At 39.0% G+C, this 14,420-nt stretch overlaps 1 protein-coding gene across 4 annotated transcripts in view; it reads left to right on the top strand.

Annotated features, from left to right (window-relative positions):
• Window positions 1-14,420, top strand: part of SUCLG2 (succinate-CoA ligase GDP-forming subunit beta) — a 328,227-nt gene that overhangs the window by 46,273 nt on the left and 267,534 nt on the right. For all 4 annotated transcript variants that reach the window (XM_045493474.1, XM_045493473.1, XM_045493477.1 and 1 more), the window contains exon 2: window positions 6,061-6,202. In XM_045493474.1, coding sequence (XP_045349430.1) covers window positions 6,061-6,202 — 142 coding nt within the window. The remainder of the gene's footprint in view (window positions 1-6,060; window positions 6,203-14,420) is intronic.

Genomic DNA, 14,420 nt, shown 5'->3' with positions numbered 1-14,420 from the left:
AGACTAGTTCGATGAGGCGGCGATTACAAGTTATTCCCAAGATCTCAGTGGTAAACACATCAAAGGTTTATTTCTCATTCATGCATCTGTGGGTCAGGTGACTGCAAGGCCAAGGCAGTGGTCTGTACAGTAAGTCAGTAATCCAGGCTGCTTCAACCCTGTGACCCCACCCTCTCCACCTGGGGCCTCCAGGACCTTGCAGCCAAGGAAAAGGGTCCCGGAGGATTGTGCCTGGTTGCTTAAAAGTTGTGGCACCCTAGCTGCAAAAGAACTGAGAAGTAGGGGACCACGTGGATACTGGGTGCTAATTGTGTTGCCACTGATATTTTGAATGGCTCATATATTGCGGTTTATTCAGCCCATTTCCTGTTTGGTGTGCATTTAGATACCTTCCAACTTTACCCTTTACTATGCACAGCAGTACGCAGAAGATTCCACTGTATGTCCCCAGTTCATGTTTCACTGAATTAAGCACCCAAGGAGGAGACTTTCCAGTTTAGAGGGTGTAGTTGTTCTAGTTTTCATAAATGCCGTCACATTGGTCTTGAAGGTGCTTGCGCTGGTGTTCTCTTTGTGTGGGTGTGTCGTGTACTGGGAGGCGTGTTTTAGCCTACCTTCACCAGTGTCATCACCAAACCTTCGTTTTTGTTGTAATTTCTACTTCCCTGGTTGCTAGTGGATTTTCAGCTCCTCTCCAGACTCTGCTCCTCTGCCTTCCTGAGTGAGGCAGTGCCGTGGATTGTCAGGCTGCAGAAAGACCGAGGGAGTGCAGAGAGCCAGTGGGCAGGTGTGGCTCACCAAGCCTCCCTTTGGGGGGCGCCCCACTCAATGACATTTTCTTTACTCCCTTTATTGATTTTTCTCCTCCTGTGCTGCTATTTCAGTAGTCTTGGCACCTCTAATTTTAAAACCGTGGGGCGAAGGATGATTTCTTGGTCGTGTCATTTTTTTCTGTGTAGCTGTCTAATTTTGTGCTTTGAGTTTTCTTGTGAATTTTTGCCTGCTTAGTCATTGTCTTTTTATCTCTTGGTTCTCTCTGTCTTTTCCCCTCATTTTTCATTCTTTTTCGTCTACCTCTGCTCCCTTGTTCCCACAGGCCCTTAAATCTTTATGCCGTGCTTTTCTTTTAAGTTGTATTTCCTACTTTCCCTAAGCTTGGAAATGCTTGCTCTGGCCAAGAAACACGGTAGGGAAGGTAGCCCTGGAAAGGTCAGCATGCAAGCCCAGACGGAACCAACCCCGGGTGCCCACCCACCCTAGCTGTTTTGAGAATGTGGTGCTGTTCCTCATATGGTCAGTTTGCCAAAATCTGAATGAAAGAAGGACAGAACATTGGAATTAGTCTAGTTGTCCACCTGCTTCTGTCCCCCTAGAGGATCCCTAGGCATGTTACCTCCCCTGTAGAGGCCTCAAGGTCCCTGATTGTAAAATGAGGAGGTTGGACCCCACTAGTCATTCCATCCTTTGGAAGCCCAGTCTGTGAAACATGATTTCCTGAGAAACCGCTGCAGAGGAGGGCCCCAAAGTCCCCTTCCTAAGAGGGCCCCTGCCATTGTCCTTCTACTCCTGTGCCTTGAAGCGGCACCTTCAGGCTCTGTGGAGGGCCATGTTGTTTCATAGGTTTAATGGGGCCACCCAAGTACCGACAAAGGCGTTAGGACTTTTGGAAGGCAAAGCAGGGCTGGGAAGGCCACCCGGGGATTGGCAACAGCAGGAATCTTGTAGGAGCTTGAGGGGCAGAAGGAGGTGGTGTTAGCAGAGTCCAGGGCCAGCCCTTCAGTGCTGGAGTCCTGGTGGGGCAGACAGTGTGAGCTGGAATTATGAAGGAAGGGCTTTCTGGGGTGGGATCGGGGGCTGAAACGTCAGAAGAGCGGCAGTCACTGCTGGAGTCGCCACCTGACTCAGAGGAAGACAAAGCCTGAAGTCTTCTCACTTTTCAGTCTCTGAGCACAGTCTCAGATTTAGGCAGAAGCCAGTTGGCAAAGAGCCTGGGGACTGACCTGATGGCAAACAGGCAAATAACTGGCAGAAACAGTTGAAACCTACTGGGCCAAATGGTCTTCAGACTGCTCTCCACCGTTCACGTTCTGGAGTTCAAGGCTTCCCCGAAAAGAGATTAGTCTAAGGTTTTAACAGGTAGTCTTCCTACGAGCTAAAATAAACTGCTTCTGCTAGTGCCTTAGGTGAGCCTCTGCTCTCATCTCCACCTCCTTCCCTCCCAAAGCCTGACGCATTTGTCCTCACACGCATCATGCGTGTGTCCGTTCCTAATAGACCTCTGGCCTTCTGAAGACAAGGACACAATGTCACTGATCCTGGTCTCAGTCTTTATCATCAAGGGGCCTCTGGGAATGCGAGACCAGAATATAAACACGGGAGACCAACAGTGTTACACAGCAGATTGATGCTGTTGATCAGAGAAGTTTTGTTGCTTCACAGCTGCCTGTCATCTTCGGCCAGTGACTTAACCCTCAGCCTGGGTTTCCTGATTTTGTAAGATGTTTTTTGTTTGTTTGGTTGGTTGGCTTTGTTTGTTAACTTTCGAGAGAGAGAGAGAGAGAGAGAGAGTGAGAGAGGGTGTGTGTGTGAGCAGGGGAGGGCCGGGGGAAGGCGTACAGACGATCAGAAGCAGGATCCACGCTGATAGCAGTGAGCCCAATAGGGGGCTTGAGCTCACGAATCGTGAAATCATGACCTGAGCTGAAGTTGGCCACTCAATTGACTGAGCCACCCAGGTGCCTCAAGATGGTTTTTAGTCAGGATGGTAGAGATAAGCTAGGTTCCGTAACAGTAACAAGTAATCTCCAGAATCTCAGTGGCTAAAAATCCACAAAGGTTTATTTTTCATGACACATTCTATGTGAGTGACCTGGGAATGTGTCTGTTTTCCTTGAGGCCCCTGGCTGATAGATTAGCTGCCGCATGAATATTCCCATTCCCCATGTCAAGACAGAGAGAACTTAGGGGGAGAGGGGTTGGCAATCAGATGTTGGTCCAGGTGAGTTACACGCCATACGTATTTATGAACGATCTTACACGGCCGTACGTAACTTCATCTGAGGCAAGGAAGTATTGGAAGAAGGAAGGTTGCATCAGTGACAACTGCAGAGAGAAATAACACTACTTCATTTTTCACGATTGCCTTGACTATAAGATAACACGCGTGCTTAGTATACTGCCTACACATGGCCAATGCTCCGTAATAGAAGATGAAACTATTCTTATTATTGTTTTTATGATTCAGCAGTTGATTATATTTCTAGCATACTTTACACCATCCACTTACTTAGTAAATTTCTCTTCTCCTTTTTTCGTCCTCCTGAAAATGCAGAGGTGGATTTAACCTTTTCCTCTCTAGACGTACCACAAATTCTTAGTCAGTGCAGCTGAGTTCATGCAGTTTTAGATCCAGTCAGGGACCCTGCTCTTCTGAGCTTAGGTTTGACAAAGGTAGCCGATTATTCTATAAGATGATTGCTTTGTGGAGTGATAGCTTGGGTGTCTGCAGTGGCTCAGAACTGTGTTCACTGTGTTGGTTTTCAATTTAAGAGCAACAGACTTCAAGCAGGCTTTTTCATCTGAGTCAATGTAGAAACGGTCAATATGTATTATATGTCTATGAAGCTGGTCTCTCGATCAATTGCAATTAGTTTGCAGCAGATTGCATTAACATATCTAAAATTAATACCGTGAGTGTTCTAATGAAAAGGAATTGACCACACCATACTTGTGGCAGTTTTAGTCTCTCTCAAATGTTCTTCACAAATTGTATTTCTTTTTTTCTTTTTCTGTTAATGGCTTTAAGTTGGTATGTCAACATATACTTAATCTATTGATCCTTCCCCATCTGCCTTTTAAAAGTGGTCCCAGAATATAGTATACATCTAATGTTTAATCTTTTCTTTCATTAGGGGACTTTCACTAAATGTCTTAAACTTGAATTTTTTTGGTACGTTATGTGATGTGTTAATAAGACTGTTAGGTCAATGTGTATGTTCATGTGTGAAATTTTGTGTTTTTCAAATTAGTAATGTTTCATCAAGACTTAAAATTCAGAAGTAAGATTAACAAATCATATACAGCTAATAAATCATACAGTAAATGATGTGACCATAACTTCTCTGGCAATTTATTTTAAAACTCTGGTATTATTTATTTCTAAAGAAGTGCAGACAACTTTAGCATTGAAAACATCATTACCAATATTCAGAAGAGTGGAACAGAAAGATATCTTTAAACTAGATCATGTCAAAATTTGAATTTTTTATGAGTGTGTACAAATTAGGTTGTTTCAGGTCTGAAGGACTTCTTTTCTATTTTTAGAGAAAGTCACTTTGTGGAAATGAAAAATTACCTGTAGCTGGGAACAAATGAACAAAAGGCAGGACTTATTCGTTTGGCCATTGTACCGATATTCTTGACTATTTTCCATATGCCAGGCACCATCATATTCTTCTTAAAGATACAAACAATTTGAAGATATACTCTGCCCTTGGGTAAAACTCAGCTTAGTTGAAAGGTTCTAGAGCCTTTTGGAATGTCCTTTATCCAGAAGAGCTCCATGAGTGCATTGTAGCTTGGAGATTCCAGAAGAAAATGCCATTTTAAGGACACATTTGAGGTCCTGAAAGCTAATGGTTCCATGTTGTAAAGCCCTGTAGACCTTAGTTTATGGTCTTTGTAATGCTGCTTTGGCCGTCCACCAAGGCCATTGACAAAAGACGCTAGGCAGTATGACAGGTGATTTTCCTTCACTCTTGTGATCCTGTTGTATGATTGACTTTTTCGGTTTGTGCATTAATGGTATTGTTGTCTTACCTACTCTGGGGCAGTGGTTTTTTGTTCTTTTGTTTGTTTTGTTTTTTTGCATCAGGACTCATGGATGGAAATGAGCTTAAACTAGGTATATTCATTTTTTTTTCTTTTAAAAATAGGGAATGATGTTGATCTTACTGAAAAAAAATGAGAATTTATTTGTTCATGTTATTCTGCTCCTTAATTACTTTTTTTCAGCACAGATTAAAAAGTAATTGATAGCGCACATTGGAAAAAACTTCTGCATGATACGTAGGCAAAGTTACTTTAATACACGAGTTGCAGTTTTTAGGAAGTAGTTTATTTATGATGATTGTTTCAGGTTACCGTCTTCAAATTTGGTTTGTGAAAGAGGTAATCTTCTTCATCACATAATGATTGTACCTAGAGTCCATTAAAAACTATGGCAAAGAAGTGGATTAGTCTGTGGTCCATTGAACCTCGAAGTGTTAAGAAAATTTTCTGAGATACCTTAGTGATTAACAATGTGCACACAGTTATTAAAATAATGCTATGAACTTTATTTGGGGTGGGAATGTGGGGGAGGTATATCCTTTATAATGCATTTCTTAACATTTTAAAAAGTAACTCTTAAGGGGTGCCCACCTGGGTGGCTTAGGCGGTTAAGTCTCCAATTCCTGGTTTTGGCTCATGTCATGATCTCATGGTTCCTGGGTTCCAGCCCCGAGTCGGGCTCTTCACTGACAGTGCAGTGCCTAATTTGGATTTTCTCCTCCCGCCCCCTCTCTGCCCCTTCCAGCTTCTTCTTGCATGCTCTCTCTTCCTCTCTCAAATAAATAAACTTAAGAAAATAATTTTTATTCTTTTTTTTTAAATGGTCTCATTTATTCTTAAATATTTACAGACTCAGGGAGCTGCAAAAAAAGTGCAGCAGTCCCACATACCCTTCCCCCTCTTCTCCTCACGTTGATATCTTAGGTCTTTTTAGTTCAATATCAAAATTAGGAAATTGATATCGGTACATTCTTGTTAACTAGATGACAGACCCTATTCACTTCTCACCATTTCTTTAAACCTGCATTCATTTGTGTGTGTGGTTGTCTTAAACATTTTTGATTAGAAAAACAAGCATGAAGAATTTATATAGGAGTTTTTTTTTTTTCCTTTTAAAAAAAGGTGTTGCTGATTGTTGTTTGTGGGTACCTATAAGACTGGCTACATACGTTGACTGTTATTTTTCTTAATTGTAAGCGTTCTTACCTCTGTCTCTCTCAATCTCTCTAGGCAGTGCAGTTAACCCCCCGAAGATGGCTGAACCTGCAGGAATACCAGAGCAAGAAACTGATGTCTGACAATGGAGTGAAAGTTCAAAGATTCTTTGTAGCAGACAGTGCGAACGAAGCTCTGGAGGCTGCTAAGAGACTAAGTAAGCTAATTCACAACAGGTGAAATGCACTTGCCCAAATTAGTGACCTCACAGGTAGCGGTGTCCCAGTAGGTAAATTTCTATGTAGCGGGTTATACGAACGGTGCCGATACAGTGGAAAGCTTTTGAATCGCAAAGGCAAAAGAGCCCAATTAGGAGACCTTGATTCTTTTCTTCACGAGATAGCAGCATATGGGATGTCACTCTGGTAGTTTTTCCAAAATATTCAGCCATATTGTCACATAGTTCTCTTTTCTTTGGGTTAGTGGCTGGGAGAAATAAGGGTGTAGAGTATCAAAGAGAAACCCACAGCAGGGTAAGGCAGGAAAGATGCTTAGCATCCTTTTTAAGCCTCTAGTAGGGAAAGTTCTCTGAGTGGAGGAGAGGAAGGGGAAGGACATGCATTTGGACATGCTGAGTTTGGGTCAGGGTTTTGCCCTCCCATTTATCAGCTCTGTAACTTTGTATAAGTGCCTTCTTTTTGTGCCTCAGTTTCCTCATTAACTATTAAGGCTAATGTGTTATCTCCTAATGCTGGTGTGCACCTTCAAGGGAGACTATACATTGGTTTGTGGTAGAAAATCTAATCTCCCTAATTATAGATTGTGAAATTAGGAACCAGATCCTGCTGTTTTTCCACGCATATTCCTTCTGGTAGCATACAGACTCTTTTACTGTCAGTCTGGATTAGCACTGTCCAATAAAAGTATAATGTGAGCCACGTAAATATTCCAAAATTTTCTGTATTAAGAAAAGTAACAAGAAATCGGTGAAATTAGTTTTATTAATATATTTTGTTTACCCCAATATGTCCAAACTGCTATCATTTCAACATGTAATTAACGTAAAACAATTATCAATGGGACAGTGTACGTCCAGTTTTTGTCCTCATCTTTAGAAATCTGGTTTGTATCTGACATTCCAGCCCATTTCGTTTCACACAAGCCACATTTCAGATACTTGATAAACATGTGGGGCTGGTGGCTGTGGTGTCAGTCAGCCTAGATCTGGACACTAGAAGGATGTACATGCGTATTCTTTGTCTTCAGGCTTGGAGAGCAATTGTTTCCCACCAGAAAGAATAGAGCATCCGCTAACTGCCCTTGCCAGGCAGCCGTAGCAAACAAGTTTGAGAGTGCAAGATAGAAGCGGGCTCCACATTTCAATTTCCCAATTTTCTATGCTCTTTTAAGAGTAAGTGGCGAGGTACTTCAGGTAGTAATTGTTCTTTTATCTCCCTTACAGAGTTCCCCCAGATGCTTATTTGCCAGATCCTTTCTATGTTATGTCAGTTGAAATGTATGTTTATTCTTTCCTTCAACAAGTATTTATTGATTGTCAGCCACATGTATTAGGCACCGTGGATACAGCTGTGGAAGATAAGCAAGCCCTCTTTCTTTTTAAAACTTACATTCTAGAAGGAAATTAATGTGTAATTTTCAGATGCTAAATGTAGAAATTGAGAGTGACTTATAGTTTAAGAAATGGAAATTGGTTTCATTTTCAAAAACTATCAAAATTGGTTTTCATGGTGAAAAAAAAGGTAAAATTCAACCTACACGAGGATGAGAGCTCCACTGTGCAGTGTGGGAATAGACTCAGTAAAGGTTAGTATTCCAACCTTTTTACATGAAAGGATCATTTTTGTTTTATACTCCTGTGGTTTGGGGAATGGATAATGAGAACAAAGAAATGTAAAGTTCAAGTCGGTCTTTGGTCTTCATTTTCCCCATTATTTCTGCAAATGTGCTGACATGCTAGTATTCCAGGTCCAAGGATTCTTCTTAAGGGAATTCTGGAAGCCAGCTGATTACTACTCCCTCCCCACTTAGGTATAGCATAGCAGGGAGGGCTTACCTTTCAGATTTTCAGTGGAGATTTTGGCTTACTGAACTAAGCGGCTTCTTAGTCACAGATTAGTTTTATAAACATTTATATAGCTGCCACTTTATGGTTGGGCATTCTCTACCGTGTTTGTAAGACAGAATTTTTGCTCTTCAGGAATTAACGAGGTGCCCTTCATATGCTGGGGCCAGGGTGAAAGCAGGGAAAGAGACAATAAAGCAAGTTTAAATAAAAGTAAAATTAAGAAAATTAAAATAAACTTTTCAAAAAGCCATTTTGTTTCTTGAGGAGTGGTTTTAGGAAAATCATACTGGATTAAAGGATTGAGAATGACCCAGCTGTGTCTGTACCTGGACCTGTGCAAACCTGTGATAATTCATTTAAGTGATGTGGCCATGGGATTGCTTCTCTGATCCTATTTAGAGCTAAAAGGGAATTTAGAGAACAAGTCCAAGCCTCTCATTTGCTGAACGAATGAGTAATCCTTCTCTTACTCAGGGAGGAGTTTTGGAGGAAGGAGGGTCTCCTCTGGCTTTTGTTGTATAATAGACAGTTTTGATCAGAGGGAGTATTTATAGTATTGGAAGAAGAGATGGTACCAACTCTAGTTAGTTAAAAGTGTAACAAATTGATTGTAAATATAAAAGTCACTGAGGTTGGCTAGAGAGAGCAAAACAAGAAGAATCTGGCAAAACTTCACTGCGTTTACTTGATTGTTGCTACAAGGTAGACAAGAATCAATAGCACAAGTTTTACTAAGTAGATTTGAGGTTAAGGTTAAAAAGCTGGACTACACATGCATTTTTCTGCCTGCCCTGACAATTAGGATATTTTAGTGGAGAAAAATTACAGAAAAGGGTAATATGCTTAACATAGTAAGTGCTATATAAGAGTTTGTTACTATCATCATCAGCAGCAGCAGCATATGATTCCAAGGAATTCACCGCTGTCGTGATTCACATTCATAGACAGATAAGAGAGGTGTGATCAGTAGTTTCTTGATCCTGTGTTAAGACTTCATATTTTAATTTGAAAAATTTGTAAATGACTGAAATGCATTTGCTTACTACCTTTCTATGTTATTCATATTTGGATGTATTTGAAATACAATGACACATATAAAATATTTTGCAAATAAGTGTTGGTGTTAGTCATGCCTTTGATTTCCAGGAATCTCCGTATGGATTGTAAAGCTCTTTCTTTGTGTCTGAACCCACATTCCTGGCTCCTGTTGGCCATCTCGTTGTGGGTGCCTCCATATTTCTTGGCCCAAATGGAATTTGTCACCTCTGGAGGTTGCTCCAAACCTTCTCTTTTTCTTATCTCCTCCTACTTACCCATCTGAGATTCCTCCAGAGCATCTTTTTTTTTCCTTTAAGTTTCTATTTCAATTGAATCTAACGTTTCGAGGAACCTCCACACCGTTTTCCACAGTAGCCTCACTAGTTTGTATTCCCACCAACGGTGCATGAGTGTTCTTTTTTCTCCACATCCTTGCCAACACCTTTTGTTTCTTATGTGTTGAGTTTAGCCATTCTGACAGTTGTGAGGTGATATCTCATTAGAGTTTTGATTTATATTTCCTGGATACTAAATGATGATGAACATCTTTTTATGTGTCTTTTGGCTGTCTGTATGTCTTTGGAAGAATGTCTACTCATGTCTTTTGCCCATTTTTTAATTGGATTTTTTGTGCAGTTTTTTTAGTGTTGAATAAGTTCTTTATATATTTTGGCTACTAACCCTTTATCAGATATGTCATTTGCAGATATCTTCTCCTATTTCATTGGTTGCCTTTTAGTGTTGTTGATTGTTTCCTTCACTTTGCAGAAGTTTTTTTTATTTTGATGAGGTCCCAATAGTTCATTTTTGCTTTTGTTTCCCTTGCCTCAGAAGACATATATAGAAAGAAGTTGCTACAGCTGATGTCACGAAGTTCCTGCCTGTGTTCTCGTCTTGGATTCTTGTCTCAAATTTAGGTTTTTAATCCATTTTGAATCTATTTTTGTGTGTGGTGTAAGAAAGTCATCCAGTTTCATTCTTTTGCGTGTTACTATCCAGTTTTCACAACACCATTTGTTAAAGAGACTGCTCTTTTCCCATTGAATATTCTTTCCTGCTTTGTCAAAGATTAATTGACCATGTGGTTGTGAGTTTATTTCTGGGTTTTCTATTCTGTTTTATTGCTCTGTGTATCTGTTTTTGTGCCAGTACCATACTGTTTGGATTACTGTAGCTGTATAATATAACTTGAAGTCTGGAATTGTGATGCCTCCAGCTTGGCTTTGCTTTTTTAAGATTGCTTTGGCTATTTGGATTGCTTTTGGCAACACTTTTGTGGTGCCATACAAATTTTAGGACTGTTTGTTCTGGTTCTGTGAAAAATGCTGATGGTATTTTGATAGGGATTGCATTGACTCTGTCAATTGCTTTGGGTAGTATAGATATTTTAACAATATTTGTTCTTCTAATCCATGAGCATGAAATGTCTTTCTGTTTCTTTGTGTCCTCTTCAGTTACTTTCATCAGTGTTTTCAAAGTACAGGTCTTTCACCTCTTTGTTTAGTTTTATTCCTAGGTATCTCATTATTTTTGGTGCAGTTATAAATGGTATTGTTTTCTTAATTTCTCCTTCTGCATGGATCTCATAAACCATTAGATCATGACCTGAGCCAAGAGTCAGATGCTCAACCGACTGAGCCACCTAGGTGCCCCAAAATGCAACAGGTTTATTTACATTGATTTTGTGTCCTGCAAATTTATTGAATTCATGGATCAGTTCTGGCAGTTTTTTTGGTGAGTTGTTCAGATTTTCTTTCTATATATAGTATCATGTCATCTGTAAATCGTGAAAGTTTTTACTTCTTCCTTACTGATATGGATGCCTTTGATTTCTTTTTGTTGTCTGATTGCTGTGGCTAGGACTTCTAGTACTGTGTTCAATAAAAGCGGTGACAGTGGATGTCCTTGTCTTGTTCCTGACCTTAGGGGAAAAGTTCTCAGTTTTCTCCCATTGATGATGATAGCTGTGGGTTTTTCACATACGGCTTTTATTATGTTCCCTCTAAACCTACTTTGTTGGGGTTTTATATCATGAATGAATGTTGTACTTTGTCAAATGCTTTTTTGCATCTGTTGAAATGATCGTAGGGTTTGTCTCCTTTCTCTTGTTGATAGGGTGTATAGCATTGATTGATTTGCAAATGTTGAAACCCCCTTGCAACCTAGGAATAAATACCACTTGATTGTTGTGATTTTGTTAGTGTATTGTTGAATTCAGTTTGTTAGTATTTTATTGAGGATTTTTGCATCTATGTTGATCAGGGCTTTTGGCCTGTAGTTCTCTTTTGTGGTGGTGTCTTTATCTGGTTTGGTGTCAGGACAGTGCTGGCCTATTAGAATGAATTTGGAAATTTTCTGTTTTTAAGAAAAGTTTGAGAAGAATAGGTATTAACTCTTCTTTAACTCTTAGATAGAATTTGTCTGTGAAGCCATCTAGTCCTGGACTTTCGCTTGTTGCATTTTTATTTTGATTTCTGATTCTATTTCTGTGCTGGTTATTGGTCTGTTCAAATTCTCTATTTCTTCCTGTTTCAATTTTGGTAGGTTATATGTTACTCGAAATTTATCCTTCTCTTCTAGGTTGTCCAATGTTGGCCTATTCCCTTATAATACTTTGTGTTTCTGTGGTGTTGGTTGTTATTTCTCCTCTTTCATTTGTGACTTTGTTTGAGTTCTTTCTCTTTTTTTGTTTTTGATGAATTTGGCTAGTGGTTTATCAATTTTGTTGATCTTTTCAAAGGACTAGTTCCTGGTTTCATTGATCTGTTCTATTGTTTTTTTTAGTTTCTATATCATTTATTTCTGCTCTAATCATTATTATTTCCTTCCTTGTGGTTTTGGGTTTTGTTTGTTGTTCTTTTATTGGCTCCTTTAAGGTGTAAGGTTAGTTTGCTTATTTAATGTTTTTCTTGCTTTTGAGTAGGCCTAGATTGGTATAAACTTTTTTAGAACCAGTTTTGCTGTATCCCAAAGGTTTTGGACTGTTACGTTTTCATTTTCATTTGTTTCCATGTACTTTTTTATGAACTTCGATTTCCTTTTGACCCATTCATTGTTTAGTAGTGTGTTATTTAACCTCCATGTATTTGTGGTCTTTCTAGATTTTTTCTTGTGATTTACTTCTAATGTTATAACGTTGTAGTCAGAAAAGATGCATACTATGACTTTGATCTTGAATTTGTTGAGGCTTGTTTTCTGGGCTAACATGAGATCTGTTCTAGAGAATGTTACATATGCACTTGAAAAGAATGTGCATTATGCTGTTTTAGAATAGAATGTTCTGAATATATCTATTAAATCCATCTGTCCCAGGGTGTCATTCAAAACCATTGTTTCCTTGTTGATAGGATTTCTGTCTTGATGATCTGTCCATTGATGTAAGTGGGGCGTTAAAGTCCCCTACTATTATTGTATTATTATGAATTAGTTATTAACTGTCTTATGTCTTTGGGTGCTACTCTGTTGGGTGCATAAAAATTTGTAATTGTTATATTTTCTTGTTGGATTGTCTCCTTTATTATTGTATAGTGTCCTTCTTTGTCTTTTGTTACAGCCTTTGTTTTAAAGTCTATTTTGTCTGATATAGGTATCGCTATTCTGACTTTCTTTTGACTTCCGTTTGCATGATAGATGTTTATCTGTCTCCTCACTTTGAATCTGCACTTGTCTTTAGGTCTAAAATGAGTCTCGTGGGCAGCAGATCCACGGGTCTTATTGTTATTTTTTTTTTTTATCTATTCTGTCACCCTGTGTCTTTTGATTGACACGTTTAGTCCATTTACACTCAAAGTAATTACTGGTAGGTATGTTTTTATTGTCATTTTATTATTTGTTTTGATGTCTGTTTCTGAAGATTTTCTCTGATCCTTTCTTGTTTTTCTCTTTTTCATGTTTTACTGATTTTCTTTAGTGATATATTTTGATTTTTTGTCTTTATTCTTTGCATATTTATTAGTGGTTTTTGATATATGGTTGCCATTAGGTTTTTATATAACCTCTTCTGCATATAGCATTCTCGATTAAGTTGATGGTCCTTTAAGTTTGAACCCATTCTTTACTCCTCTCCTCTCTACATTTTAAGTATATGGTGTCATATTTTATATCCCTTTATTTTGTTAAATTTTTGACTGATGTTTTTACAGAAATACTCATTTTTACTGCTTTTGTGTTTCCTACCTTTATACTATCACTTCTGTCTCTCCTTTCCACTCAGTCCCCTTTAATATTTCTTGTAGGGATGGTTTAGTGGTTATGAACTCCTTTAAGTTTTATCTGAGAAATTCTTTATCTCTCTTCCTATTCTGAATGATAGCCTTGCTGGATAGAATATTCTTGGTTGCACATTTTTGCCTTTCAGCACTTTGAATGTATCATGCCACTGCCTTCTAGCTTAGAAAGTTTTTGCTTGAAAAATCTCCTACTATCCTTATGGGTTTTCCCTTGAAAGTTAATGCCTTCTTTGGTCTTGTTGCTTTTTAAAATCTTTTCTTTTTCATCATATGTTTTCCAGTTATTATGTGTCCTGGTGTGGATCTGCTTTTGTTGATTTTGATGGAAGTTCTTTTGTGCCTCCTGGATCTGGATATCTGTTTCCTCCCCCAGATTAGGGAAGTTTTCAGCTATTATTTCTTCATATAAATTTTCTGCCCCCTTTTCTCTTTCTTCTTTTGGGACTCCTGTAATATGAATATTACTATGTTTCATGGTGTCACTGGGTTCCCTAAGTCTATTCTTGTTTTGCATAATTCTTTTTTCTCTCTTTTATTCAGCTCAGTTACATTCCATAAGTCTGTCTCCTAGGTCACTAATTCATTCCTCTGATTCTTCTATCCTACTGTTCATTCCTTCAGGTGTGTTTATCACTGCATTTACTTTTCACCCTTTATCTCTGTTGTTTTTCCTTCTCTATGTGTTAAGGCCCTCATTTATGTCTTCTACAATTTTCTCAAGTCTAATGAGTGTACATATGATCACTCTTATTTCTATATGTTTTGCTTAAATCTCCGGCCATGGCCTTGTCCCAGTCCTTCTTTTGGGATAAATTTCTCTGTCTTCTCATTTCCTCTAAGTTTGTATGCCTCTTTCTGTGTGTGTTAGGAAAGTCAGCTACATCTCCTGTTCTTGAGGGTAATGGCCTTATGAAGACGAGAACCTGTAGCGCCCTGCCATGTCATGTCTCTTGTTCCCAAAGGTTCATGCTTCTGGGAGTGTCTCCAGTGTGTGCTGTGCGTGCTGTGCTATTTTGTTCCAGCCACTTTATCCTCTAGTCCAGTTGTTTACAAAGGGCCTGTTTGCCTGATGTGGACAGTGT

Source organism: Leopardus geoffroyi, chromosome A2 (genome assembly GCF_018350155.1).
Source record: "Leopardus geoffroyi isolate Oge1 chromosome A2, O.geoffroyi_Oge1_pat1.0, whole genome shotgun sequence".
Taxonomy (NCBI): Eukaryota; Metazoa; Chordata; class Mammalia; order Carnivora; family Felidae; genus Leopardus; species Leopardus geoffroyi.
Note: the sequence above shows the minus strand (reverse complement) of the source record. Positions and strands in the feature narration are given on the sequence as shown.